This window comes from Saccharomyces cerevisiae, chromosome IX, assembly GCF_000146045.2.
Source record: "Saccharomyces cerevisiae S288C chromosome IX, complete sequence".
NCBI classification, from domain to species: domain Eukaryota; kingdom Fungi; phylum Ascomycota; class Saccharomycetes; order Saccharomycetales; family Saccharomycetaceae; genus Saccharomyces; species Saccharomyces cerevisiae.
The window spans coordinates 173249-197820 of record NC_001141.2 but is presented as its reverse complement, the minus strand read 5'-3'; the positions used below and the strand labels follow the sequence as shown (position 1 = coordinate 197820).

The 24572-nt window shown below is 38.4% G+C and overlaps 14 protein-coding genes and 3 non-coding genes across 17 annotated transcripts, besides 3 other annotated features; 9 read left to right on the top strand and 8 right to left on the bottom strand.

Annotated features, from left to right (window-relative positions):
- Nucleotides 1-157: 157 nt before the first annotated feature.
- YNCI0004W lies at nucleotides 158-229 on the bottom strand. Its single transcript has one exon. It is a non-coding gene; the product is annotated as a tRNA-Glu (tRNA).
- Nucleotides 230-332: 103 nt separating this feature from the next.
- Nucleotides 333-681: a long terminal repeat (Ty1 LTR).
- Nucleotides 682-797: 116 nt separating this feature from the next.
- Nucleotides 798-1168: a long terminal repeat (Ty4 LTR).
- A 436-nt stretch (nucleotides 1169-1604) lies between these two features.
- On the bottom strand, nucleotides 1605-2222 carry YIL089W (uncharacterized protein; the record flags this gene model as incomplete). Its single annotated transcript, NM_001179437.1, has 1 exon — nucleotides 1605-2222. The coding sequence occupies one exon, from the start codon at nucleotides 2220-2222 to the stop codon at nucleotides 1605-1607; it is 618 nt and encodes a 205-aa protein (NP_012177.1).
- Nucleotides 2223-2750: 528 nt separating this feature from the next.
- On the bottom strand, nucleotides 2751-4226 carry ICE2 (Ice2p; the record flags this gene model as incomplete). Its single annotated transcript, NM_001179438.1, has 1 exon — nucleotides 2751-4226. One exon carries the CDS (start codon nucleotides 4224-4226, stop codon nucleotides 2751-2753), a length of 1476 nt encoding a protein of 491 aa, NP_012176.1.
- Nucleotides 4227-4625: 399 nt separating this feature from the next.
- UTP25 (rRNA-binding ribosome biosynthesis protein UTP25) lies at nucleotides 4626-6791 on the top strand (the record flags this gene model as incomplete). The annotated part of the gene is made up of 1 exon (NM_001179439.1): nucleotides 4626-6791. One exon carries the CDS (start codon nucleotides 4626-4628, stop codon nucleotides 6789-6791), a length of 2166 nt encoding a protein of 721 aa, NP_012175.1.
- A 62-nt stretch (nucleotides 6792-6853) lies between these two features.
- On the bottom strand, nucleotides 6854-8755 carry YIL092W (uncharacterized protein; the record flags this gene model as incomplete). Its single annotated transcript, NM_001179440.3, has 1 exon — nucleotides 6854-8755. The coding sequence occupies one exon, from the start codon at nucleotides 8753-8755 to the stop codon at nucleotides 6854-6856; it is 1902 nt and encodes a 633-aa protein (NP_012174.3).
- Nucleotides 8756-9036: 281 nt separating this feature from the next.
- On the top strand, nucleotides 9037-9831 carry RSM25 (mitochondrial 37S ribosomal protein RSM25; the record flags this gene model as incomplete). Its single annotated transcript, NM_001179441.3, has 1 exon — nucleotides 9037-9831. One exon carries the CDS (start codon nucleotides 9037-9039, stop codon nucleotides 9829-9831), a length of 795 nt encoding a protein of 264 aa, NP_012173.3.
- A 357-nt stretch (nucleotides 9832-10188) lies between these two features.
- On the top strand, nucleotides 10189-11304 carry LYS12 (homoisocitrate dehydrogenase; the record flags this gene model as incomplete). The annotated part of the gene is made up of 1 exon (NM_001179442.1): nucleotides 10189-11304. One exon carries the CDS (start codon nucleotides 10189-10191, stop codon nucleotides 11302-11304), a length of 1116 nt encoding a protein of 371 aa, NP_012172.1.
- Nucleotides 11305-11451: 147 nt separating this feature from the next.
- PRK1 (serine/threonine protein kinase PRK1) lies at nucleotides 11452-13884 on the bottom strand (the record flags this gene model as incomplete). The annotated part of the gene is made up of 1 exon (NM_001179443.1): nucleotides 11452-13884. One exon carries the CDS (start codon nucleotides 13882-13884, stop codon nucleotides 11452-11454), a length of 2433 nt encoding a protein of 810 aa, NP_012171.1.
- A 423-nt stretch (nucleotides 13885-14307) lies between these two features.
- YNCI0003C lies at nucleotides 14308-14381 on the top strand. Its single transcript has one exon. It is a non-coding gene; the product is annotated as a tRNA-Ile (tRNA).
- Nucleotides 14382-14693: 312 nt separating this feature from the next.
- On the top strand, nucleotides 14694-15704 carry BMT5 (25S rRNA (uracil2634-N3)-methyltransferase; the record flags this gene model as incomplete). Its single annotated transcript, NM_001179444.1, has 1 exon — nucleotides 14694-15704. The coding sequence occupies one exon, from the start codon at nucleotides 14694-14696 to the stop codon at nucleotides 15702-15704; it is 1011 nt and encodes a 336-aa protein (NP_012170.1).
- Nucleotides 15705-15843: 139 nt separating this feature from the next.
- On the bottom strand, nucleotides 15844-17394 carry FYV10 (glucose-induced degradation complex subunit FYV10; the record flags this gene model as incomplete). Its single annotated transcript, NM_001179445.1, has 1 exon — nucleotides 15844-17394. The coding sequence occupies one exon, from the start codon at nucleotides 17392-17394 to the stop codon at nucleotides 15844-15846; it is 1551 nt and encodes a 516-aa protein (NP_012169.1).
- A 187-nt stretch (nucleotides 17395-17581) lies between these two features.
- Nucleotides 17582-18049, top strand: FMC1 (Fmc1p; the record flags this gene model as incomplete). The annotated part of the gene is made up of 1 exon (NM_001179446.3): nucleotides 17582-18049. One exon carries the CDS (start codon nucleotides 17582-17584, stop codon nucleotides 18047-18049), a length of 468 nt encoding a protein of 155 aa, NP_012168.3.
- A 118-nt stretch (nucleotides 18050-18167) lies between these two features.
- On the bottom strand, nucleotides 18168-19817 carry SGA1 (glucan 1,4-alpha-glucosidase; the record flags this gene model as incomplete). Its single annotated transcript, NM_001179447.3, has 1 exon — nucleotides 18168-19817. One exon carries the CDS (start codon nucleotides 19815-19817, stop codon nucleotides 18168-18170), a length of 1650 nt encoding a protein of 549 aa, NP_012167.3.
- A 753-nt stretch (nucleotides 19818-20570) lies between these two features.
- On the top strand, nucleotides 20571-22514 carry XBP1 (Xbp1p; the record flags this gene model as incomplete). The annotated part of the gene is made up of 1 exon (NM_001179449.1): nucleotides 20571-22514. The coding sequence occupies one exon, from the start codon at nucleotides 20571-20573 to the stop codon at nucleotides 22512-22514; it is 1944 nt and encodes a 647-aa protein (NP_012165.1).
- Nucleotides 22463-22783: an origin of replication (ARS912; Autonomously Replicating Sequence).
- On the bottom strand, nucleotides 22718-22790 carry YNCI0002W. Its single transcript has one exon. It is a non-coding gene; the product is annotated as a tRNA-Thr (tRNA).
- Nucleotides 22791-22933: 143 nt separating this feature from the next.
- YIL102C (uncharacterized protein) lies at nucleotides 22934-23239 on the top strand (the record flags this gene model as incomplete). The annotated part of the gene is made up of 1 exon (NM_001179450.1): nucleotides 22934-23239. The coding sequence occupies one exon, from the start codon at nucleotides 22934-22936 to the stop codon at nucleotides 23237-23239; it is 306 nt and encodes a 101-aa protein (NP_012164.1).
- A 989-nt stretch (nucleotides 23240-24228) lies between these two features.
- On the top strand, nucleotides 24229-24456 carry YIL102C-A (uncharacterized protein; the record flags this gene model as incomplete). Its single annotated transcript, NM_001184686.1, has 1 exon — nucleotides 24229-24456. One exon carries the CDS (start codon nucleotides 24229-24231, stop codon nucleotides 24454-24456), a length of 228 nt encoding a protein of 75 aa, NP_001032579.1.
- Nucleotides 24457-24572: the final 116 nt, after the last annotated feature.

Genomic DNA, 24572 nt, shown 5'->3' with positions numbered 1-24572 from the left:
TAATACTTTATTCTATGGCACTTACAAAAAGGTATTACCCTGCTAAACAATAAAGATCCCTGAAAAAATGGAGCAGGCTCAGAGAATGTGACTTCATGCGCTTTAGTGGTAAAAATACTGCCTAAATAGTCCCTAAAAAAAAAAGAATAAAAAATAACTCCGAAGCGGGGAGTCGAACCCCGGTCTCCACGGTGAGAACGTGATGTGATAGCCGTTACACTACATCGGATTTGATTAGCTTGATTTGAATAGAAAAACATGTTACCATATCAGTAAATATGAATGATCTTTATTTATATATATATGTCCGGAAAATTGTAGGAATAAAAACCTGTTGGAGTAAAAATCAACCATCATCTATCAACTAGTAGTTACACTATCAATATATTATCATATACGGTGTTAAATGGTGACGCAAGTTATGAGAAGCTGTCATTGAAGTTGGAGGAAGCTGAAATGCAAGGATTGATAATGTAATAGGATAATGAAACATATAAAACGGAATAAGGAATAAAACGGAATGAGGAATAATCTTAATATTAGTATGTAGAAATACAGATTCCATTTTGAGGATTCCTAAATCCTCGAGGAAAACTTCTAGTATATATACTGTATACATAATATTATAGCCTTTATCAACAATGGAATCCCAACAATTATCTCAAAATTCACCCATTTCTCTCTTATATACCATAAGAATATACAGTATTTATCCCTAATTATTACTGCCTTTCAATTACTGTTCATTGACAACTGGGAACAAATAAGCAAGCCGTATTAATAACCACGGTAATTACTGTTGGAACGAGAGTAATTAATAGTGACATGAGTTGCTATGGTAACAATCTAATGCTTACATCGTATATTAATGTACAACTCGTATACGTTTAAGTGTGATTGCGCCTATTGCAGAAGGAATGTTAAACGAGAAGCTCAGACAATACTGAAGCTGTGTTAAAGACCTATTAGTTGAACATGTTATGGTAGGTACATATATGAGGAATATGAGTCGTCACATCAATGTATAGTAACTACCGGAATCACTATTATATTGGTCATAATTAATATGACCAATCGGCGTGTGTTTTATATACCTCTCTTATTTAGTATAAGAAGATCAGTACTCACTTCTTCATTAATACTAATTTTTAACCTCTAATTATCAACAATTACATATAATTATATGTTCTGTTATGGTTTTCTGTACTATCGAGGAGAACTTACAGTATACCCAATATATCCATAGATTTGCTTTTAAAAAAATGCAATTTACATTATTATTTGAAGATTCACCTGTGTTTCTAAACACGAAATTAAAAAACGTCAGTAATTCATATCGTTCTTAATAATTATTTCTCTCTGCGTTTTTATACCCTGTCACCCACTCTCCCACTACAATGTTAATCTTTACGCATCAGCTTCCGGAGACTATTAACATTTTTAATCAATTCAGCCGATGTTATAATCTGCTTCATTTTCCGAAGATCATATGTGATAATGGCACGAAAATATCGAACGCTAGACAGTGTGCAGTAGTCCATTTTTGTTTCAATCGCAATTAAATGCTATCCAGATTCAAGATACTATCGAAAAAACTACAGTTGTTAAACCTCGTCACCGCCTGACGATGATTTGTTTGCAAAAGAATCCTCATACACATCAAGAGGCGCACTATGTGATTCTAAATGGTCCCCGTAAAAGGCGAATAACTTCATATTAAGAATTGCATTAAGTTGCCAAAAGAATAGCTCTAAGAGTCTGTTTAGATCAACAGTCTGATCAGTTTTAAAGAACTTATTAATCTTTACCAACGAATAAACCCCAAAACAGAACGTTCCTAGACATAGGAGTGAATGTTTGAATTTGAACCACTTGGGGTGGTGAGCGTTTGCATTACAGCGAGAGCACGAAAATTTCGAGCACCGTTTTGTTTTCCTTTTGAAGTAGTGCTTCCCAAAGTTACCATCTTCTAGCAGTAGGAGTTGGTGCGTAGCAAAAATAAACAGTGATATCAAATCAAAGACAAGTTGTACCTTCAAAAACTTTGCAACTTTTGGATGCTGCTTCTTTAAAGGATGCAATGGCGGAATTAGAAATGTGTCAACTATATAGACGATATCGGCAACTCTTGATAATTTTTTAACCATTATAAAAAATCTAGATCGGGGTACTTCAGTTTGGTCTATTGCGACACTCGATTCCAATTCCCTCGTACGTTGCATTCCCAAATTTAAGAATGGATTCTTCTCATTATTCACTTTTCTAAGAGGGAAAGAATAATAATCCAAGGATGAAGATCATCTTAAGTACCTCTTATCGTTGTGATAAGAGAAGAAAAAGGGTTCTTGGAAATTAGCAAAACAGAAAAAAAAAAACCGAAATAAAATTATCTAGAATAATCTGCATCGGCTTCAGGTTAAAATCTACCACGTAATAAAAGTAGTATTTCAGGGAAATGTTATATATTTATATATTTATGTGTCTACATATTAGAGTATGAGTTAAAATGTTCATTGTATTTATTAGAAAATAGTGGTGAGCGTAAGGGATTTTCACTATGAACGTGCAAGGGACTAATGCAAATAATAACAAAAAAAGAAACTAACCAAATGTAAAAATGGTTCAGGAATGGCACTTAAAACAGATATCATCTATCACTTAGTTATAAGTCAGTTGGTATTTCACCTTCCTTTTTGTCTTCGCGTATTTGGCAAAGCTGGTAATGCGGCTCTTTTGACAATGCATCAGCTTCAACTACCAGAACCTATTAATTCTGTAGCGTATACCAAAATAGTACAGAAAATGTTGCACCAGTTCCAAAATCCCCATGAATCTACTATAATTTCTGGTTGATCTACGCCAAACCACTTTTCACTGCAACCCCATATGCACAGGTCTTTCTTTAGCTCACCTGAATATTGTAAAATCAGGTGAGTATACATAGCAATTAATATGCAAGGACTGTACCAATACAATCCCTTCATGATCCTGCGACTCTTGCGCAACTGTTTGTCATTTTTTCTTTGTAATGCTGGAATAATCCTCGTTGCCGAGTAAAACATCAGAACTCTAAAGCATAAATTGATTACTATAGCTGGGGAAACTGATTCGCTTGCCATCTTAATTGTAACTTGACAAAATTCATTAATGGATAGCGGAACACTAAAGGTGAAATTCTTGAAAAATTTCCAAAATGGTTTAGATATCAAGGATACTTTTTCGAATGATAGAATGCTAATGAGTTTATCATGAAAATCACCGGTTTTCTTTCTTCCTCTAGGAATAAAGGACCCCCATAACACCTCTGCATTTTTCAATATGACATTATGAAAGTAGCACAAAAGATTGTCAGCTGTGGGCAGATTTCTTTGATGTTTCTGCCAGACGTCTTTGAACAAATTTAAAATTTCATCAGTCGCGGTAGTAGCTAATTTGGGGGAAATTTCATAAATACAACGAACAATATACGCAAAAAATAAAGAGCTCTCTATGACGGATCCTTTTTGACTCACAATACCATACAACCCCAGTCCACATACCATAGACAAAACAAGTCCTAATAAGGACGCCGTTTGGATGGATAACGGCCATATGGGGGTGACATAAATCCGATACAAATAGTACAGCGATGCGGTAATCACACCTCCGGAGGTTAACAATGAGGAAATAATCCACGTGTTTGAATTCAAGTCATTTGATAACCATCTATTAGTTTCCCCGACGGCCTGAATGGCTAAAATAGTGAAAAAACCTTCCGATAGAGTAAAAAAAGGTGTGGACTTGGTAAGCACGAATTGCCACGGTTGTACAACAAATCGATAGTAGTAATAATATAAGACGTAGTTAATTTGATTGGAATTCAAGCTATTTTTCAAAGCTTCCAGGAACGACTCCGACTCATTATATTTATTTTTCAGAACGTTTCCCAACTCATCATTAGAAAATCCAGACAAAAACAGGTATAGCAAAGATGCAATGATAAAATGTTGTGAGTAATACAGACAGTTGGTAAAAAAAATGTATAGTCTTCCTCCATGTCGTCTTGCCAACACGTTAAGAGTCGTAGTTATGAAATATAAAGTGAACAGTGTCACCGTGAAGGAAAGCCCGCATTCCAAACCACCAACTTTAAACGAGATTGGAATTGAAAGTAGTGTGAATAACAGATAGAAACATGCTGCGCAGATTCGTCCACTCTGCATGAAGCTTTTGGACAAACTGGTCATCGTTGCCTAATCTTTAGCGTGATCGGCCACAAACAGCACCTCTCTAATAGATCTAAGCAATTACGCGATGGGCTGAGGGGAGCAAAACGGAAAAAGAAGCTTCACGAATACTATAAGATCCACCAACACTTTACGCACAGCCCTTCCAGTATCACTACACCTCGATCCTTTACCTATGTTCATCTTCTCATCAATCATCTCTCCGAAACCAGTAACCGCTCCAGTCCCTTGCTTCGCTTCAAGCTGATGCGATTCCTCGTGTACCATGATCTGAAAAATTTTTCCTTCGCAATACTACTATAATTTAGCTCATCGCATATTTTGCAATAATATAATACAGGGAATAAACTGCATTGGTTCAGTGAGACGGTGGTATAATTGCGAAGTGACCAAATTGTAATGAGTGACAGTTCTGTGAGGGAAAAGAATGATAATTTCCGTGGCTATCGGAAAAGAGGAAGACAAGAACTGAGGAAGATTAAAAGATCTTCTGCCAGAACTGAAGGCGGAAGCACAGAAACATTAGAGGACGTAGCAGAAGATATTGACCATAGATCCGATGAGGATGAAGTGTCCGATGTCGACAGTGGCGATGATTTCGATATTGAGGATGAAGAGGGTAAAAAGGAAAAAGTTTATGACGCTTTATTGACGATTCTCAAATCTGAACATCCAGAGCCAAAAAGAAGAAGGCGAGAGGCTGACGAGAGTAACAAAGCTCCTGCCGAAGTTGGGGAGGATGAGCACGAAAATACAGAACATGGACCAGTGGATGATCAATTGGAGATAGAGAATGGCCTTTTGGGTAATCACGAGGATGATAACGACGATGACAGCAGTGGAGACGAAAAAGATATAGACAGTGAAGATGAGCAAGATCCTTTCGAGTCTCATTTCAACCAAGTTCCGGAGAAATTCGTTGATAAGTTGTCGAATGCTTTCAAGACCAAAAGTGTAAAATACAAATCCGTAAAGGGCTCACTAAGTGACAGTGAATCATATATATATGCTAAACCGGTAGTAATTGGTGAGGAAGCATTGGTGGAAAGTCCGTACAGGTCATCATCTATATATTCATACTTTTTGAAACAAAGGCTAAAAGTGCAAAATGGACTATTGGATAAAAAAACTGATCCATTGACTGCTTTGCAAAAAAAATTAGTAGACCCCATGTTTCAGTATAAAGACATATTATACGAGTATGACTCCTACGAAAAGGACGAAGACGAGTACAGAGATTTATATGCTTTGCATGTTTTGAATCACATCTACAAGACAAGAGATAGAATCTTGAAAAATAATCAAAGATTACAGGATAACCCAGACACTGAACACCTAGATCAAGGTTTTACAAGACCAAAAGTGTTAATTGTAGTCCCTACTAGAGAGGTGGCGTACCGCGTTGTAGATAAGATAATTTCAAAATCTGGTATAGATCAGGTTGACAAGAAGGGAAAGTTCTACGACCAATTCCGTGACGACTCCTTACCTCCAAAGTCCAAACCAAAATCTTTCCAACACATATTTAGGGGGAACACCAACGATTTTTTTGTTGTCGGTCTCAAATTCACAAGAAAGGCTATAAAACTTTATAGCAATTTTTACCAGTCTGACATTATTGTATGTTCGCCATTGGGTATTCAAATGATCTTAGAAAATACAGATAAAAAAAAGAGGCAGGACGATTTTTTGTCCTCAATAGAGTTGATGGTGATTGATCAATTACATTCAATAGAATACCAGAACATATCTCATATTTTCACCATCTTTGACCATCTTAACAAAATCCCGGATCAACAACATGAAGCTGACTTTAGCAGAATTCGGATGTGGTACATTAATGAACAAGCTAAGCTCTTCAGACAGACAATGGTATTCACAAAATACATCTCGCCAGCGGCTAATTCATTAATCAATGGTAGATGCCGTAACATGGCAGGAAGATGGAAGAATCACAAGGTAATAGGATCAGAAAACTCCAGTATTGGGCAATCCGGTTTGAAAATCAGGCAAATCTTTCAAAGATTTGACATTATTGGGAATTCGATTATTGAAGAGCCTGACTACAGATTTAAATTTTTTACAAGTGTCATCATTCCTGGTATTGTCAAATCCACCGGGTATGAAGACGGAATACTGATTTACATTCCTGATTACACTGATTTCATTCGTATTAGAAACTACATGAAAGAGAAGACGACGATTTTATTTGGGGATATAAATGAGTACTCTAGCCAAAGACAGCTCAATGCAAATAGGTCATTGTTTCAACAGGGGCGTCTAAAAGTTATGTTGTATACGGAAAGACTGCACCATTATAGACGTTATGAAATCAAGGGTGTCAAGAGCGTCGTTTTTTATAAGCCTCCAAACAATCCTGAATTTTACAATGAAGTTGTCAGATTTATTGGTAAGAACGCCTTTCTAGGTAATACCGATTTAAACATATCCACTGTTAGATGCATTTATAGCAAGCTTGATGGTCTTTCACTCGAAAGAATTGTGGGGACGAAAAGAGCAGCTGTATTATCGCATGCACAAAAGGAAATTTATGAATTTAAATAAATATTAGCACTGCCACAATGTATAGAGTACACAATGAAGAATATTATCATTCACAAATACTTTTAATCGCTTTCTTTCTTGTTCGTTGTGTTCACAAGAAAAGGGTTTATTACTTCAGGGAACTTTCTGCTCTTAGTTTCTATATTTTCGCTTTTTGCTGAACCAGTTGCTTTATTGGTCTCTGCGTCTACCCTCTTGGACCTAGTAATACATTGAATACTATCAAAGCTTGCAGGTGATCGGAGAGTCGCATTTATGGTTTCATGCGGTGATATATAATTAGAAGGACGGTCATTAAAATGTGCACTCCTCGTGCGCACAGCAAAGTTATGCAGTGGGTAGCACTTTCGAGTTTTCAAATTAAGCATTTTGCTGTCTTCGTAAATGTTTCCTGGAATATTTCTGAGGCCCGCGATACGGCTTAGCCTATTTATTTCCATAGACACTCCAGGGCTTTTGAAGCTTTCTGATGGATTTAACTTTTTCTCCTTTTCGTTTGTCATGAACGGATTAAACTGGGCAATATCTTTAACCTGGCTACTCTTGCTGATTTCATTTTTTTTTACTGGATTACTAACTGTCGCAGAGCTTGTGGGCGGAAACATATACTCTGTTGAGGAGAAGCTATTCGATATACCACTATCTAGAACGCTCCCGATCTTTGTGCCCTGAATTTCAGCGTTTTTTTGAAATATATTTGATGTTATAGGTTGTAGTGAGTTTTTCTTGACGGCGCAGCACCTCTCATTCAAAGAACGTGAGTTTCCATCCATACGTTCATCATAAGTTGTAGTTTCCTCCTTCGTGCCTAAAACTTCATCATTAATTAGGTCAATATTAATTGTGCCTGTAACCAAACTGCCGCTATTCAAAATCGATATTGGCTCCACTGCACATTGTTGAGATTTACTGTTTTTAAGATTCGTATGGAGATCGCTTAAATTGGTGTGTCCATTTTTTGATGTGTATGCATTGGCAGAAACATTCCTAGATGTAAGAATATTCTTTTCCTCATCCATGACAAGAAAGAGCCGCATTCCAGGTTCATTTTGTTTCCGACGTTTAGGATCGGGTATGTGTTGACTGTTCTTATCAAAGTAATTTTTCTTATCACTCTTTTCAATAACCTTATTCTTACTTATAGTTTTAGTATTCGATAATTTGCTAACGATAGCAGTATTCTTACTCTTTGGAGTACAAATGTCGGAATCCCTCGTATTTTTATACCGGTATTTTTTATGATTAGATGCTCTCTTCGCAAATTCACAGGCAGTTATCAATAGTGCTAAATTCAAAGTCATTGGGAATGCACAATTTTCCAGTTGCTTTTGCAACTGTGGCTCCAATTTTGTGAGGAATAGATCCAACGCAGCACCAGAAGACAGATAATATGGAGTTAGACGTCCCGATTTATGGGCAAATGCTTCTAATGACTTCTCAGAATCAATGGACAACGTCAATAGTTCCGTAAAAATTTCCCTTCTTAAAGATCTTGCTCCATCAAATTCTTCTGATAGTAGAGCAAGAAATTTTTCAAAACTGTAAGCCTTTATCACATGGTCATCGATTCCCTCCGTTGTAGAATCAAACCATGTCTTAGCCCGGCCGGATAATGCAGAGCTTATAAGAAGTTTCAAAAACGTTCCTGTACAGCATAGTCCAAATAAGATATCTGTAATATCATCGGCCCATTGGACGAATATATTGTTATCATCACCGTCTTCAGCACTGAATTTTTTCAGATGACTCACTTTATCTAGCATTTTGAACGCTTGTTCATCGTCATCAATCTGTCTTGTAACACAAAAATTATTACACGCTATGGGCAAAGTTTCGCTCCTCTTTCTACGTCCACTGTGTCCCTTCTTGCTTCGCGGCGGCAGGGTATTTCCATTAGCTATTGTATCACTATAGTTATTAGTTCCCGACTCGTATGCCATGTTTTTGGATCTCATTTGCACCATTAAGCAAAAAGAATCTGTTGAACGAGGACCCTAACCCAAGACAGCTAATATACTGCTTTTTTATGACATTTTTCATTTGGTCTTCATTCTTGCGCATCTTCTTTGAGAGTTGAAATTTCTTTGATACTTCGGCAATTACAGAAAAGTGCAAGTTACAAGCAATAAAACCAATAATATTTAGATACTGCACAAAAGTCTAAGAAAATAACCTCATTAGAAGCTTGGAAAAGGAAGAAGGACATTGCGCACCATTCAAGAAGAAGATCTTAGAATTCTGAGAAATGAAGATACAAACAAATGCTGTAAACGTCCTTCAACGGACGTCCGCTTACTTGAAATCAGGATTGTTGAAAGAAACACCTGCGTGGTACAACGTTGTAGCGTCTATCCCACCATCAACCAAGTTTACACGTGAACCTCGTTTTAAGAATCCTTCCAATGGACACATCATAGGAAAACTTGTTGACGTAACAGAACAACCGCATGCCAACAATAAGGGACTTTACAAGACAAGACCCAACTCGAGCGACAAAAGGGTGGGCGTGAAAAGGCTGTACAGGCCACCTAAACTAACATACGTTGAGGATAGGCTCAGATCGCTCTTTTACAAACAACATCCATGGGAGTTGTCGAGACCTAAGATTTTAGTGGAAAACGAAATTGGTGATGAAAACTACGATTGGAGCCATATGCTTCAGATAGGAAGACCACTCGATGGTGAAAGTGTTATCCAGCGAACTATGTACTTAATCAAAACGAAGCAGTATGGGGACATGGTCGAAGCATATGACCATGCCAGATATGAATTCTATGCGTTGAGAATGCAAGAAGAAACAGAGCAGCAAGTGGCTTTGGAAGAAGCGGAGATGTTCGGATCCCTCTTTGGAGTTTCTGCCATTGAACATGGTATACAAAAGGAACAAGAGGTCCTAGACGTCTGGGAAAAGAAGGTAGTTGAAGAAACTGAACTAATGGCAGCAAGGACAAGTAACCCTGCAGGGTCGTGGAAGGACGACACTACATTGAATACGGCGCAAGAAGAAGAATCCACCACTTCCGAGAACCTCCACTTCTAGGTGGGCTGCCTCTTTTCTCCAACGTCACCTAACCAACCTGTATATAATTAAAAACAAACGAGAACAACACATGTAGTGCTAAGTAATTGTCGTTCTCAAATTCCACCTCGATTTTTTCAACTGCACTGAAAATTCCCACTCTTTTTTTTTTTTTTTTTTTTTTTTTTCACTTTTTTCCCGTGGAAAAATATTCTTAAGATGACTCTAATTAGAGGAAAGAACAACAAGAAACTAAACTGGTTCTACAGTTATATAAGGACATCTTAACTGATTTAGAATTAGCTAAGACTGTATCTATGCGATTATTATATTAGTGCGACATATTTATATAACTAAGATAGTAACGCACTCAAAAAGATGTTTAGATCTGTTGCTACTAGATTATCTGCCTGCCGTGGGTTAGCATCTAACGCTGCTCGCAAATCACTCACTATTGGTCTTATCCCCGGTGACGGTATCGGTAAGGAAGTCATTCCTGCTGGTAAGCAAGTTTTGGAAAACCTTAACTCCAAGCACGGCCTAAGCTTCAACTTTATTGATCTCTACGCCGGTTTCCAAACATTCCAAGAAACAGGAAAGGCGTTGCCTGATGAGACTGTTAAAGTGTTGAAGGAACAATGTCAAGGTGCTCTTTTCGGTGCAGTTCAGTCTCCAACTACTAAGGTGGAAGGTTACTCCTCACCAATTGTTGCTCTAAGGAGGGAAATGGGCCTTTTCGCTAATGTTCGTCCTGTTAAGTCTGTAGAGGGAGAAAAGGGTAAACCAATTGACATGGTTATCGTCAGAGAAAATACTGAGGACCTGTACATTAAAATTGAAAAAACATACATTGACAAGGCCACAGGTACAAGAGTTGCTGATGCCACAAAGAGAATATCCGAAATTGCAACAAGAAGAATTGCAACCATTGCATTAGATATTGCCTTGAAAAGATTACAAACAAGAGGCCAAGCCACTTTGACAGTGACTCATAAATCAAATGTTCTATCTCAAAGTGATGGTCTATTCAGAGAAATCTGTAAGGAAGTCTACGAATCTAACAAGGACAAGTACGGTCAAATCAAATATAACGAACAAATTGTGGATTCCATGGTTTATAGGCTGTTCAGAGAACCACAATGTTTTGATGTGATAGTGGCACCAAACCTATACGGGGATATATTATCTGACGGTGCTGCTGCTTTAGTCGGTTCATTAGGTGTTGTTCCAAGCGCCAACGTAGGTCCAGAAATTGTCATTGGTGAACCATGCCATGGTTCTGCACCAGATATTGCTGGTAAAGGTATTGCTAACCCAATCGCCACTATAAGATCTACTGCTTTGATGTTGGAATTCTTGGGCCACAACGAAGCTGCCCAAGATATCTACAAGGCTGTTGATGCTAACTTAAGAGAGGGTTCTATCAAGACACCAGATTTAGGTGGTAAGGCTTCTACTCAACAAGTCGTTGACGACGTTTTGTCGAGATTATAGAGCATATAATAGGAAAATAGAAACGAATAAATAAATGAATGAGTGACAAGATATATTTCAAAAAATTTCAAATGATTGACGAAAGAAAATTTGTACATTTTGTATGACTTTTAATATTACATAGTCTATTATGTGTGAGAGCAAGTTTTAAACTTTGCTGGGAAACCTTTTTCTAAAATCGGCTTCTAAATCATCTACGTTAACATCAACAATAGTTTCTGTGGCTTCGCTGGAAATTCTTTCAATCGGCAGTTTCTTTGATTGTAAACGACTAAAGTTTCTTATCTTCTGAATTTCTGTCCTTAAATGTAGTGGTTTTGGTGGTGGACGTGGTGGTCTTGATTTATCTTTACCGTTGCTTTTCGTTTTGATGTCCAAAACACCATCCTTAAGGGTTTTCTTAAACTTTTCTTCTGTGATTGGTGTTATTCTTACACTTGAATGTCGATTGGAAGTTTCTGTACCAATATCTGTATATTTACCATACCCGGATGCGGATTTATACGTTACCGGATCATCAGAACTCTTTAGTAAGTTATGCACTCTTCTTTGAATTGATTCCTTCTTTTCTTGATTTATATTAACGTTGCCATTATCTGGTATCAAAGTAGGCTTTGATGTCGTTTTAGCTGATGCTTGAGTTTTCTTCACTGGAGAATGAGACCTGTAATAGTCCCTTGATCCAGTTCTCGAGTTATTCCTCTCATGCTGGTCAAAATCTGATAAAATTGAAGGAGGCATACTGCGACGTTTTTCCAGTCTCTGATTCTTGTCTGATTCCTCTTTTCTTTTGGTATCAGAATTAAATTTAGGAAAGGAGGAGGTTGAAGACGAAACTAATCGCCTGTTTGTATTGTTACCATTGCCGTTGACATTGTTATTATCAAAGGAAGCAGACCTGCTATTGTTCACTGAGTTTCCTGTAAACCCATGACGAAGCTTACCAAATGCTGATCTGATACTATCACCAGTATTTTGCCTTGATTTAATCGGAGAATTGCCGCGAGATTCACCAGTAATAACCTTTTTTAACTTAGAGCTTAGTGAACGCACAATCTTGCTTCCATTTATATTATCTGGAGCAGCAATTTCTTTTGTGGAGCTTAGTGATTTGCTTGTAATGGTGGGAGATAGTTTTAAGTTTGGCACAGCCATGTTATCTATAGTTTGCGTCTCAGAATCAACGTAGTTATTTGGACGATTTATTGCCGAAACTCTATCAAAAATGTCATTATTAACAGGAGTAAGCGATAATGGAGGCATAGACTTCCTTTGTGGGGATTGGAAACTTTCTACTGATTTGAAAGTCTGAGACTTTTGAAAAGGGTGTAGCTCTTTATAATATAGTGATGCAAATTCATCAGAAAGTGGAACGGATTTTGTTTTCATTAAGGGACTAGTCAAATTTGAATGGCTTCCAACCTGTAAGCCAGCATGCGCCGTTACTTCTGTCTTGTTATTATCATTAATAGATATAGGGAAAGTACCCAAATTAGGAGTAGTACTGACGTGAGTTACAGGCATCATATTTGGTGGCTGGTTGATGCTCTGAAGGCTTTGTACGGGAATAAATTTCTGTGTTGGAACATAAGTTGTCGAAGACGGTTCACCGGCCAATTGGGTATTCGCATTCTGATTCATTGCTCTTAACAAGTAAAAATTTCTAATCGGGCAAGGCTTATTCTGTAACCTGGAAACCTCCTCTAAAACTTGACAAATATTTGGCCTCTGAGATGGTGCTTCCATTAACATAAGACGTATCAAATTTTTCAACCTGTCACTATACTGCGGAAAGGATGGATATTGATACCTTGCATGTAGTATACCGGCTTCACCACTTTTTTCAAACGGCGTAGTATAGTAACATATTTTGTAAAGAAAGACACCAAGAGCCCAAATATCAGATTTTTCGTCGATAGGTAACCCTCTGTACAGGTCAATCATTTCAGGTGATCTATACTGAGCTGTAGTATTTGTTAGGATGTCGTGTTGAACATAATTAAACTCTTGAGTATTTCTAGGTGGCCTTATCACACCGGAAACGGAACCAAAATCACAAACTTTATACAAGCCATCATGAGAAATAAGTACATTCTCAATCTTAATATCTCTATGAATCAATGGCGGCTGCAGAGCGTGCATTGCAGTTATACCTTGGACGGTTTGACTCATAATTTCTAATATTTCAGATTCTTGTAATCTATTTTGTAATCTGGTGTTCATAAAATCTATAAGACCTCCACGTTCACAAAATTCCATTAACACAAACACCTCATATGCTATACCATTTACAGACCTTGCAGCATGTGAATCTATGTAAGAAACAACATGCTTATTATTTCTAAGGAGTTTCATAGCATCCACTTCAGCTCTCAAGGTATTTAAACCCTGTTTATGGGGGACAATGACTCTTTTCAAGCATGCTATGTTAGCATTGCTATATGGGTCAGGAGGGGAAATTTCGGCAGTATATACTTGTGCGAATCCACCACTCGTAAGGTATTTGATAATCTTAGCATGATGAGATCCCACAGTTAATATTGTCCCGGGTTCATACAGACTAATCTGTGGAGTATTCATTGTTTTTGGATCAGTTCAACTAAAGATAGGAGGTTACAAATAATCTTGATCAACACTTCAATCAAAAAAGATTTTTTTCGCTGAAGATAATAAACTATCCCACAATGGAAATTCAACCTGTATTAGCGAACTAACTTATGTTCAAGTGGAGCCTGTGACCTGCCTGCTTGGTGACTTTTTTAGCGTTTCCTAAATGTACTGTTCTATATTTTTCTTTTTCCAAGACCTTCGCTCTGCATACGCCTGCCTGGTTATAATTACAGTTTTTTTTAAAAACCTTTACTAAGAATAAATAGTAACAGCTAGTGCAAACTAACGACATTGACATTTACTTGATATAAAATAATTGAGAGCGATCATATATATCGGAAATCTCTATCAGTACTAATATTAAATTTACATGAAATACTTCAACAAATTCCTGGTCTCTTGGCCCAGTTGGTTAAGGCACCGTGCTAATAACGCGGGGATCAGCGGTTCGATCCCGCTAGAGACCACTTATTTTTATGACTTCTTGGAAGTCAATTTTTTTTTCCTTCTGAATCAGTAATAACAAAAGTCGTAGTTGATCTTGTTATTGGATCATGTACATCAGTATTATTAATGATTTTAGTATTTCAAGCTGGCTCCCATATTTTTCTCCTGTAGAAAGAATGTAAATTATTCGGAAAAAAAAAAAAAAAAAGAAAAGAATTGGCGATGCGATGAGCTTAAAAGAAAACCTTCCATTACTTAAATTCATTGGAGCCTGACAACGTTTAGTAACGTTAAAATCATAGATTAACACCAATCATAACCTAAAATTATCAATGGCCAGGAAATTGAAGGGTAAGATTGGGAGTAAAGGCCTAAAAGGTGCATTATTAAGGCACAAGGCCAAAGTGAAATTAGTGAGGAATATTGAAAGTAAGCAAAAACATGAACTAAGAAAGAAAAATTCGAGCGCTAATAACAAAACCGTGAAGAGAAACCAAGAATTCCAAAAACTTAATCAAGGGAAGGTTATGCCCTTTGAGAAGGATGAAACTTTGATGCTATGTGGTGAAGGAGATTTTTCTTTTGCCAGATCCATTGTTGAACAAAACTATATTGAAAGTGACAATTTAATCATAACAAGTTACGATAATTCTGTGAATGAGCTGAAATTGAAATATCCGCATACTTTTGAGGAAAATTACCAGTACTTAAAAGATCTAAATATTCCGATATTTTTCCAGATTGACGTTACGAAGCTCGTAAAGAGCTTTAAAATTTCCAAAAATAATACTTGGTTTAAAATAATCAACAGGCTTAGCGATCATCGTTGGGGTAACAAACCTTTACAAAATATAGTTTTCAATTTTCCCCATAATGGAAAAGGTATTAAGGATCAAGAAAGAAATATTAGAGAGCATCAGGACTTAATTTTTAACTTTTTCCAAAATTCCTTACAATTATTTAATCTTATAAACACGAAAATTCAAAATGATACTCTTCGTTATACGCAAGGCTATGATCTTAATGAGGATACTCCCCAGGCTAAAAAATTGACCGCCGAAGGTTATGGTAACATCATACTGTCCCTTTTCGATGGAGAGCCCTATGATTCATGGCAAATCAAACTTTTAGCCAAAAAAAATGGACTAACTCTGAGCAGATCGAGCAAATTCCAATGGGAAAATTTTCCAGGATATCATCACCGGAGAACGAATAGCGAACAAGATACTACAAAACCTGCGAAAGAACGTGATGCTAGGTTCTACATCTTTAGTAAATATGTCTCGAATAGTTCAAAACATAACCGTAAAAGCAAAAAAGACACAGATTCTGATTCAGACTAAGTACAGAAGGAAGAATGTCGCCATGTTGATGAAAGAACTTTCATTTTCCCTAATTCTTATATAGCGTAAGTATCTGTAAAATAGTTGTGAAAGTTGGACAAATCTTTATATAAAAAAATGCATATAGCTTGAAACTATTTCAGGTTGGGTACATTTTGATAGAATCTGATTCGCAAAATATTTTCATGTCAACTGGATCCATAATTTGACCTGGATTTAAAGAAATTAAGTTTTGCTTTTTCAATGTTTTGGCCAATTTCTTCAATTTTTTACTGTCGTAAACATTTCCATTTGGTAATAGTATTGGATTTTCAAATAATTGAGACTGAATGTGATGAGCAAATGGTAATGCCTGTGTTATTGGTTTGAAAGTCTCACTGCAAACGGGACAATTTTTCCTTTTTAGTGAATGTAGCGTAAAGAGTTGTAAATCTTCAACTTCTTTCTCTGCTGTTGTGGCAGTTTCCGTCTCTTGATTTCCATTTTCATCGTCAGAAGGGTGCAGGCAATCTCTTGTCTTCAAAGACGATATACCTAGTGACAGGTATATCAATAAAGGGTCATTTTGTGATATGCCATACATGGAATAAAAGTCGCTCAAGAATAAATCATTTAATACCGACCATCTTTGATCATCTAATAAATTCAGATATCTTTCGAAATCTCCACTTTGTAAATTTATTAAGGAACTCTTGTCATAGTCTGTTGTATTCACCGCAGGTTTGGAGGTAATTCTAGGTAAAGATTTGTGAAAAAAATGTTGAAATATTCGATCTTTCTTCATTGGTAAACTTTGAGACTTAATCTCTTCAGTATCGAATCCAGAGCTGGTAGAAGAAGTTGGCTTTTGATCATTACAGTATTTGATAAAAATCAGAAGTCCAGATGCTAATTTTAAATCGGTGAAGTTGCTCTTAACGAATGGTAAAAGGAATCTTTGAAAACATACTATAGCGTCGGTATAGTTATCCACCTTTAGTAGTTCAATATATTCTTGCAATCTTGCTTGAAACTCTAATATAGAGGACTTTTTGGTCAGTGTCTTTTTGTTCTCGTTTATCCATGAAATTAGGGGTAAGAGATTACGCTCATGTAGTAACGAAGTCGAAATTCTATTAGCCTCCAAGAGGACATCATAATCAATGAGATCATCCAGTTGGCTCTGTTTCAAAAACACTACGCCAGAGTTCCAATGATCCTTTGTCTCCGAGTTGTATTTAATCGGGTTATTCCTCGTCAGATAATCACCAATTAAAATGTTTGTATAACTCTGATACCACTGTATCAATTTAGTCCTGGTACCCTCATTATTTCCATTGTGCGATGTTCCTGAATTTTGTGACTTGATGTCCTTCAGTTCGTGGAAAAACTCCAGCCTTTTTTTAATTCTGTTCAAAATCTGACAGTAGGACTTGATTTGCGTATTTAAAAATCTTTCTATATGGTCAACTTTCCTAATCATTTCAGTTATTTTTGCTAGTGCCAACTCGTCGTGCTCAACGTCATTATGTTCAAATATTTGATTTAATGCGGCCGTGTGTTCATGTAGTGATTTGGTTTCCTTATTAATTACCGCTTGAGTATGCTTGATACGTTTGGACAGTAGTTCATAAGGAATATGAAATAATTGTTGATTTAATTTCAAATGGAAATCCACATCAGGCTCATTAAATATTGATTTCTCTGCCATGGCTTACCTACTTTCCTATAATTTATAATCATTTTCTCTGTTTTATGTATGAAATTGTAGATTTAACCACCCCCTTCTCTTCGCCTTTGCAAAAAGTGAATATCTCAAATTGCACTAGAGTTTCATTTGCAGCGATAAGTGGATAACAAAAAGCTGAAAAGAGAGAGAAAGAGAGAGTGCCAGGGAAATGGATAGACCAAGAACATTACGCACATATAGAGGACTCATAAGAGCCATTCTGAAATATGAAAGGCCAAGCAAGATAGTCAATTGGGGCAATCTACGAAAGGCAATGATAACAAAGTTGGAATATGCTAAGAAACAAAATCAGAGAGACTCGCATGAGAACATCAACAGACAGTTAGAGAAATGGAAAAAACTAGATCCGGTAAGCGACAGATCTTTGAATTTGTTTATAGCCGACTCTAAGTCATTACGTTCCATATTACAAAACGATATAAAGTGGGAGAAAAAGGTGGCCCAGGGACAAAACGTTGACGAGATATTCGAACACGCTTTGGACATCATCAAGTTCTTGGACAACCAAAGAGAATACGAGGAGCTGGTCGACAGATACAATCCTGGCAACAAGTTGACACAGGATGAGAAAGTGAAAAGAACTGCAAACGTGGTTGGGCTGGACGTTCCGACATAGTATCTAATCAATTTATAATATCAGAGTTTTGTAAATAAGTATATATATATATTTGATGTAAATATCTAGGAAATACACTTGTGTATACTTCTCGCTTTCCTTTTATTTTTTTTTTTGTCTACAAACTCTGTAAAACTTCTTGTCTTATTTGATAGGCATCCCAGAATGAAGTATAGGACCAGGTAAGGTGTTGGGCACCCTGCATAAACCCTGTGTATTTGTTAAATTGTTCACTTAGTTCCCCGTCTGTTCCCACGTGAGCTTTCAGCTTGACCAAGAATGAATCAGCTAGTTGGAAGATTTTTTGTATGGTTTGATTGAAGGCAGGTGTATTGAACTCCAAAATCAAATAGCCTTCGTCATTTCCCAAAGTCGTGAGGTTGGAGAATACCAGCTCGCTCCAAAATGCGTTCGAACAATCGTTGTTCATTGGGACAACCAAGTCATGCTGCTCAGAGATGTGTCTGTAAATGAGCTGATAAAGCGTTGTTGAAGCGGTACACGTGGCCAGGACCCAGGGATTTCCCTCGCCAAAGCCATATCCATCATATACGTCCTCAGGATACCGGCCCAGGGCAATACCCGTTGCATTTTTGGAGCTATCGTTGATGGGGTATATCGAACGCATGTGCAACATCAAATGGTGCAACGTGTTCAGGACGGCAGGGTCATTGATATCGAACGGAAGATGGGAAGCAGATGGCGCATCGTGGACGGTGTTCGCAGCTAATAAAGTGGATATGTCCAGTCCGGATCTCAATGTGTCGGCAATCATGGGTGTCCCAACAATATAATTGTACTTGCCGTTGATAAACCCATTCGCAGGGTCCACTAAAAACTTGGAGATGTCCCGGCGTGTCTGACGCAATTCTTCAACAAAGGGAGACGACCGTTCTGAGGCGTTAAAATACGACAGCGACTTGTCCACTGCAGACAGTTGTACCAGTAAAGTAAAGAAATGCATGCCATTGACTTCCTCCCATAGATCAAATCCGGAAGAATTCCAGTGGTCAATAATGAACCTCAGGTCCCAACGTACAATATCATCAAAGATATCTGCGGTGGACTGGAATGGGTACTTGGCCCCCAGATCAGTGCCAGATTGCTTGATGTAGTCGATGATTTTTAAGATGGCAATGCTTCGAAGAGCAGGCCCATCGTTTTGAGGACGACCCCAATCTTCCGTGAAAGCCGTGTTGTCGACGTTCCACTTAGGGTCTCCCAAAGCCACTGTATCGTTAGTGTAACCAATGCCAGCGCCCAATGTGTTGTTGCTTCTTTGCAAGTGGAATGAAACGTTCAGGTACTGCAATAACGTCTCTATTGCCGGGCCCGCAGAATGAGAGACAATACTGTTTATCGTCAACGCGCTGTCCCTTATCCATTGGTAGAAGTAGTCTGGATGCGTTTGCGATGGTGACGCAATCACGACCCCAGGCGAAATAGACGGATACACGGCGCTGGGCCCAATATTTTCAAATATTTTTTCGATGGAAACTTTTTTCTGTCCCTGGAGCCATTCCTCCAGCGCACTACTGTCCCAAGCGCCGTTTGAATCGTATACCACTGTCCCATTCATCAAGACTGCATCCCGCAGCTGCACTTGCGAAGGGCCGTTGTTTGAAAATACACCGCCGTAGCTTTGATCGAGAATGCCCTTGCCAAAGTCAAATTCGTATATAGTAATGTTCTCGAGCGCCCAAGCAAACCCGAATCCTACGCTGAGCATGCCGAGTAATTTGTTATAAAACATCTTTTGTCTTGCCATTTTGCTGCTGTTACTTATTTGAAATCTTGCTCTAGTCCACGATTATCACTATATTGTAAATGTACGATTTCTTGTGTAACAGAACAGATAACGGATCCAGAGCCAAGAGATGAGAAAAAATACGAAATGCGCAGGAGGAAACAGGGAACCAAAAAAGGACCCTTGCTTCTGTGCCTGAGTCCCCTAATTTGTGACTCCACACATGCAGGCAAGTTAAAAGCACCTTGTACGAGTGCTATGAATGGGTGTTACTCTGGCCCGATTTCCCTGACTTTCCTTATTCACCCTCACCCCTAATACCCGTTTCCGCGGATAATGTTCTATGCTTCGAAGCGCCCCCCTTGCGCTGGGCCTCGAACCGCATCCATTGAACAACAGCTTGGCCTTCCCTGTATTCTACCACATCCATTGCTATTGCCCCTCTCCCCTTCTCCTCTCTCTTCTTCTCCACTATACTGTGCTTTTCAGCCCATTCGGCGCGCGAAATCACAAGCTGTATATATACATTTACATATACATATATATATATATATATATGTGCATAAATGTATGTACATATATGAATGCCGGGCCGCGTGGCGTCTGTAGCTTGTGCGTGTACGTGTGTACACACTTCAACATATATATACATACATATATATATCTATTATTCGTGTACTAGTGTTTTAACTTGCTCGTTCTCGGTACGCATCCAGTTCTTCTCCCCACACAACGGCAAGCTCAAAATACCTTATCATAGACACCTTCTCCAACATGAAATATCCCGCTTTTAGCATTAACAGTGACACGGTACACTTAACGGACAACCCCCTGGACGACTATCAGCGTCTCTACCTCGTCAGCGTACTGGATAGGGACTCGCCGCCGGCCAGTTTCAGCGCCGGACTCAATATTAGAAAGGTTAACTATAAATCCTCCATTGCTGCGCAGTTCACACATCCAAACTTCATTATCAGTGCTCGGGACGCAGGGAACGGGGAAGAGGCGGCGGCGCAGAACGTTCTGAACTGCTTCGAGTACCAGTTTCCCAACCTACAAACAATTCAGAGCCTAGTCCACGAACAAACGTTGCTATCGCAGCTCGCTAGCTCCGCCACTCCTCACTCCGCCTTGCATCTGCACGATAAAAATATTCTGATGGGTAAGATCATACTACCTTCCCGGTCTAACAAAACACCAGTCTCAGCATCACCCACCAAGCAAGAAAAGAAGGCTCTGTCAACAGCATCGCGTGAAAATGCCACCTCCTCGCTGACAAAGAATCAGCAGTTCAAGTTGACCAAAATGGACCATAATCTGATCAATGACAAGCTCATCAACCCTAACAACTGCGTAATATGGTCGCATGACTCCGGCTATGTGTTCATGACGGGCATCTGGCGGCTGTATCAGGATGTTATGAAGGGGCTTATAAACTTGCCCAGAGGTGACAGCGTTTCCACTAGCCAACAGCAGTTCTTTTGCAAGGCTGAATTCGAGAAAATTCTATCTTTTTGCTTTTACAATCACAGTTCGTTCACTTCTGAGGAATCTTCAAGCGTACTGTTGTCGTCCTCCACCTCTTCGCCGCCAAAGAGACGGACATCCACAGGGTCTACCTTCTTGGACGCCAATGCGTCTTCTTCATCTACTTCTTCAACGCAGGCAAACAATTACATCGATTTTCATTGGAACAACATCAAGCCCGAACTGCGGGACCTTATTTGCCAGTCTTACAAAGACTTCCTGATCAATGAACTTGGTCCTGACCAAATAGACTTGCCCAACTTAAATCCGGCAAATTTTACGAAAAGAATAAGAGGTGGTTACATCAAAATTCAGGGTACTTGGTTGCCGATGGAAATCTCAAGGTTGCTATGCCTGCGGTTTTGTTTTCCGATCAGATACTTTCTGGTGCCTATTTTTGGTCCAGATTTCCCCAAAGATTGCGAATCGTGGTATTTGGCTCATCAAAACGTTACATTTGCTAGTTCTACCACTGGTGCAGGTGCTGCTACTGCTGCTACTGCTGCTGCTAATACAAGTACCAATTTTACGTCTACTGCAGTGGCAAGACCTAGGCAGAAGCCCAGACCCAGGCCAAGACAAAGATCTACTTCCATGTCCCATTCCAAAGCGCAGAAACTTGTTATTGAGGACGCCTTGCCCTCATTCGACTCATTTGTAGAAAACTTGGGCCTTTCCTCAAATGACAAGAACTTCATTAAAAAAAACAGCAAAAGGCAAAAGTCGTCCACATACACCTCTCAAACTTCTTCTCCAATAGGGCCAAGAGATCCAACGGTGCAAATTTTGTCAAACCTAGCATCCTTCTACAACACCCACGGTCACCGGTATTCATATCCGGGAAATATCTATATACCACAGCAAAGATACTCTTTACCCCCACCAAACCAGCTCTCGTCGCCACAGCGGCAGCTAAACTATACTTACGACCACATTCACCCAGTTCCTTCTCAGTACCAGTCTCCAAGACACTACAACGTCCCCTCTTCACCAATCGCGCCTGCTCCTCCCACTTTCCCTCAACCTTATGGTGATGATCACTATCATTTTTTGAAATATGCTAGCGAAGTTTATAAGCAACAAAACCAACGACCAGCTCATAATACAAATACCAATATGGACACCTCTTTTTCGCCAAGGGCGAACAATTCACTGAACAATTTCAAATTTAAAACAAACTCAAAACAATAAAAATGTCATCTGTTACATTTTTGGTAATATTCTTTTATAATGGTTCTTTAATTTTTTTACATAATTTACATATTATTTCAAAGTTTTTCAAAAATATCCGTACTATATGTTTTTCCAGACAAAACATAAAACATACAATGATCTTTTTGAAGAGAGAATTAGTACACTCATTACAAGGTGTATGACGTGCCGAAGAAAAAAATTGCTTCCAATCGGATTTGAACCGATGATCTCCACATTACTAGTGTGGCGCCTTACCAACTTGGCCATAGAAGCTCGTACTTGTTGGTTCAGTACTCTTCATCAAGCTATACTATTTATCTAGGATGACGGTCACAGTGATTCGTACTCGACTGCTTCTATAATCTGTAGGTGGCTTGCGCATATCCTGAATTATCGTAATTAAAGAACCAAGTTAGATGCTAAAGGTGGAAAAGTTCAAAAAATTGAAGCGATTCGAGGTCTATTATTGTTTAAAAAATTCTTTTCTGGAAGAAGTAGATATCGAGATGAAATATTCCTGCAGTATAACAACTATAATGAGCAATGGTTCAGCAAGCTTGTTGATGAACTGGGAAGAATTAACACCTGGTCACTGTTTTACCTCTTACACAACTAACCCTATCGCAGGTGACTATGGTTTGAATGCATCAGCAATAGACGGCCACACGGAAGAGTTAGTGGCGACCCACCCAGCGGGAACCTTGGAGAATGCAACGCAGTAGGTTCATAGCATTCGCAAATAATGGCATAGCCTCACATTTGCTGATGAAAATGGTACTATTCTGCCACAGTCCTGCTCTTTCTTTACAGAAAATGAAGAACATTAGAATGTTGTGATAAAAATTTAGGGTTACTTATTTCATGAAGGCAGTAATAATACGTATGAAAACATTAGTCAATAGACGATTGATTATTATTCCAACAATAGTATATCTGAACAGCCGTACGCAAAAAAAGCAAATTTAATTGCTGACCATTATTCAGAGCAGCTGTTTTGCCAACGTTTGCTCAAGCTATTGTCCAAATCAAATAGAGAGATACGAGTAAGCTGTTCATCAATGCTATGACTTTTAAACACATTTGATTCTTACTGCGAAAATTCCACTAGACAATTAGGGCTAATATGTGACATGCATATGTGACATGCATGTGGTGCAATTGCTGTTAAACATGGGCCTGTAAGCGGGCCAGCACATCTTCAACGGCAACCTGCCTCGACGTTTGGATGGAATATACTGAACTCAATGTGATGACCTGAAGCCACAGTCAACTCCTAATTTTCGAAGTCATTGTAGCGAAAGTATTTCTTAGACGGGATACTGTTGTTTATGTTCATAAGGGTGCCTCGATAAAAACAGATTCAGCCATATCCAACCTATATGGAGTGATGAAGGAGTAAAAATCAAGTATGAAAGCTAAACCACGCAGCAGAATATCGTAGAACCCAGCAACTAACAGAAATAACTACATTTTCATAAAATCTGACCCAGATTATGGAATGAGGCTACAACTTTATTCAGTGTCTAAAAGAATAGTTTCGCACGGAGAGCTTTTCCGCCTTACATTCATTTCCGCTAGCATTCCCGTGTAAAGGAATATATTTGAAAGAGATACAAAGAAACTGTTGATGACTGCGTGTACTCTAAATGCAATACTAGCTCAAAAATGTGAATAGTCACCGGTTGGGCATAGTAAACGTCTGTTTAGTTTCATGAACCGTTTTGTAATTATTTGCCTTCTTTTTACTTATTATGTCATATGGTCGCTCCTGCCTATCTTCGAGATCGAGAACTCCAATCCAGTTGTGAGTTTACTCTTCCCCATTTCTAGCAATGTTGCAATTTTCCTGCCCATCTTCTTACTGTTGATCGGGTTTACTTTAACTGGTTCTGTTTTAGGTGTATTGCTTATACGCAGCGATAAAAAGAAAAAAGTTTAATCTAAGCCTTAAGAGGCTCGAGTCACTTCTTTCCTCGATGAGAAATCCCGGATTTCTCATCACGGTTTCCATACAAAAGTCCATGGAAATATGCTTGGCAAACTCAGTGAAAAATT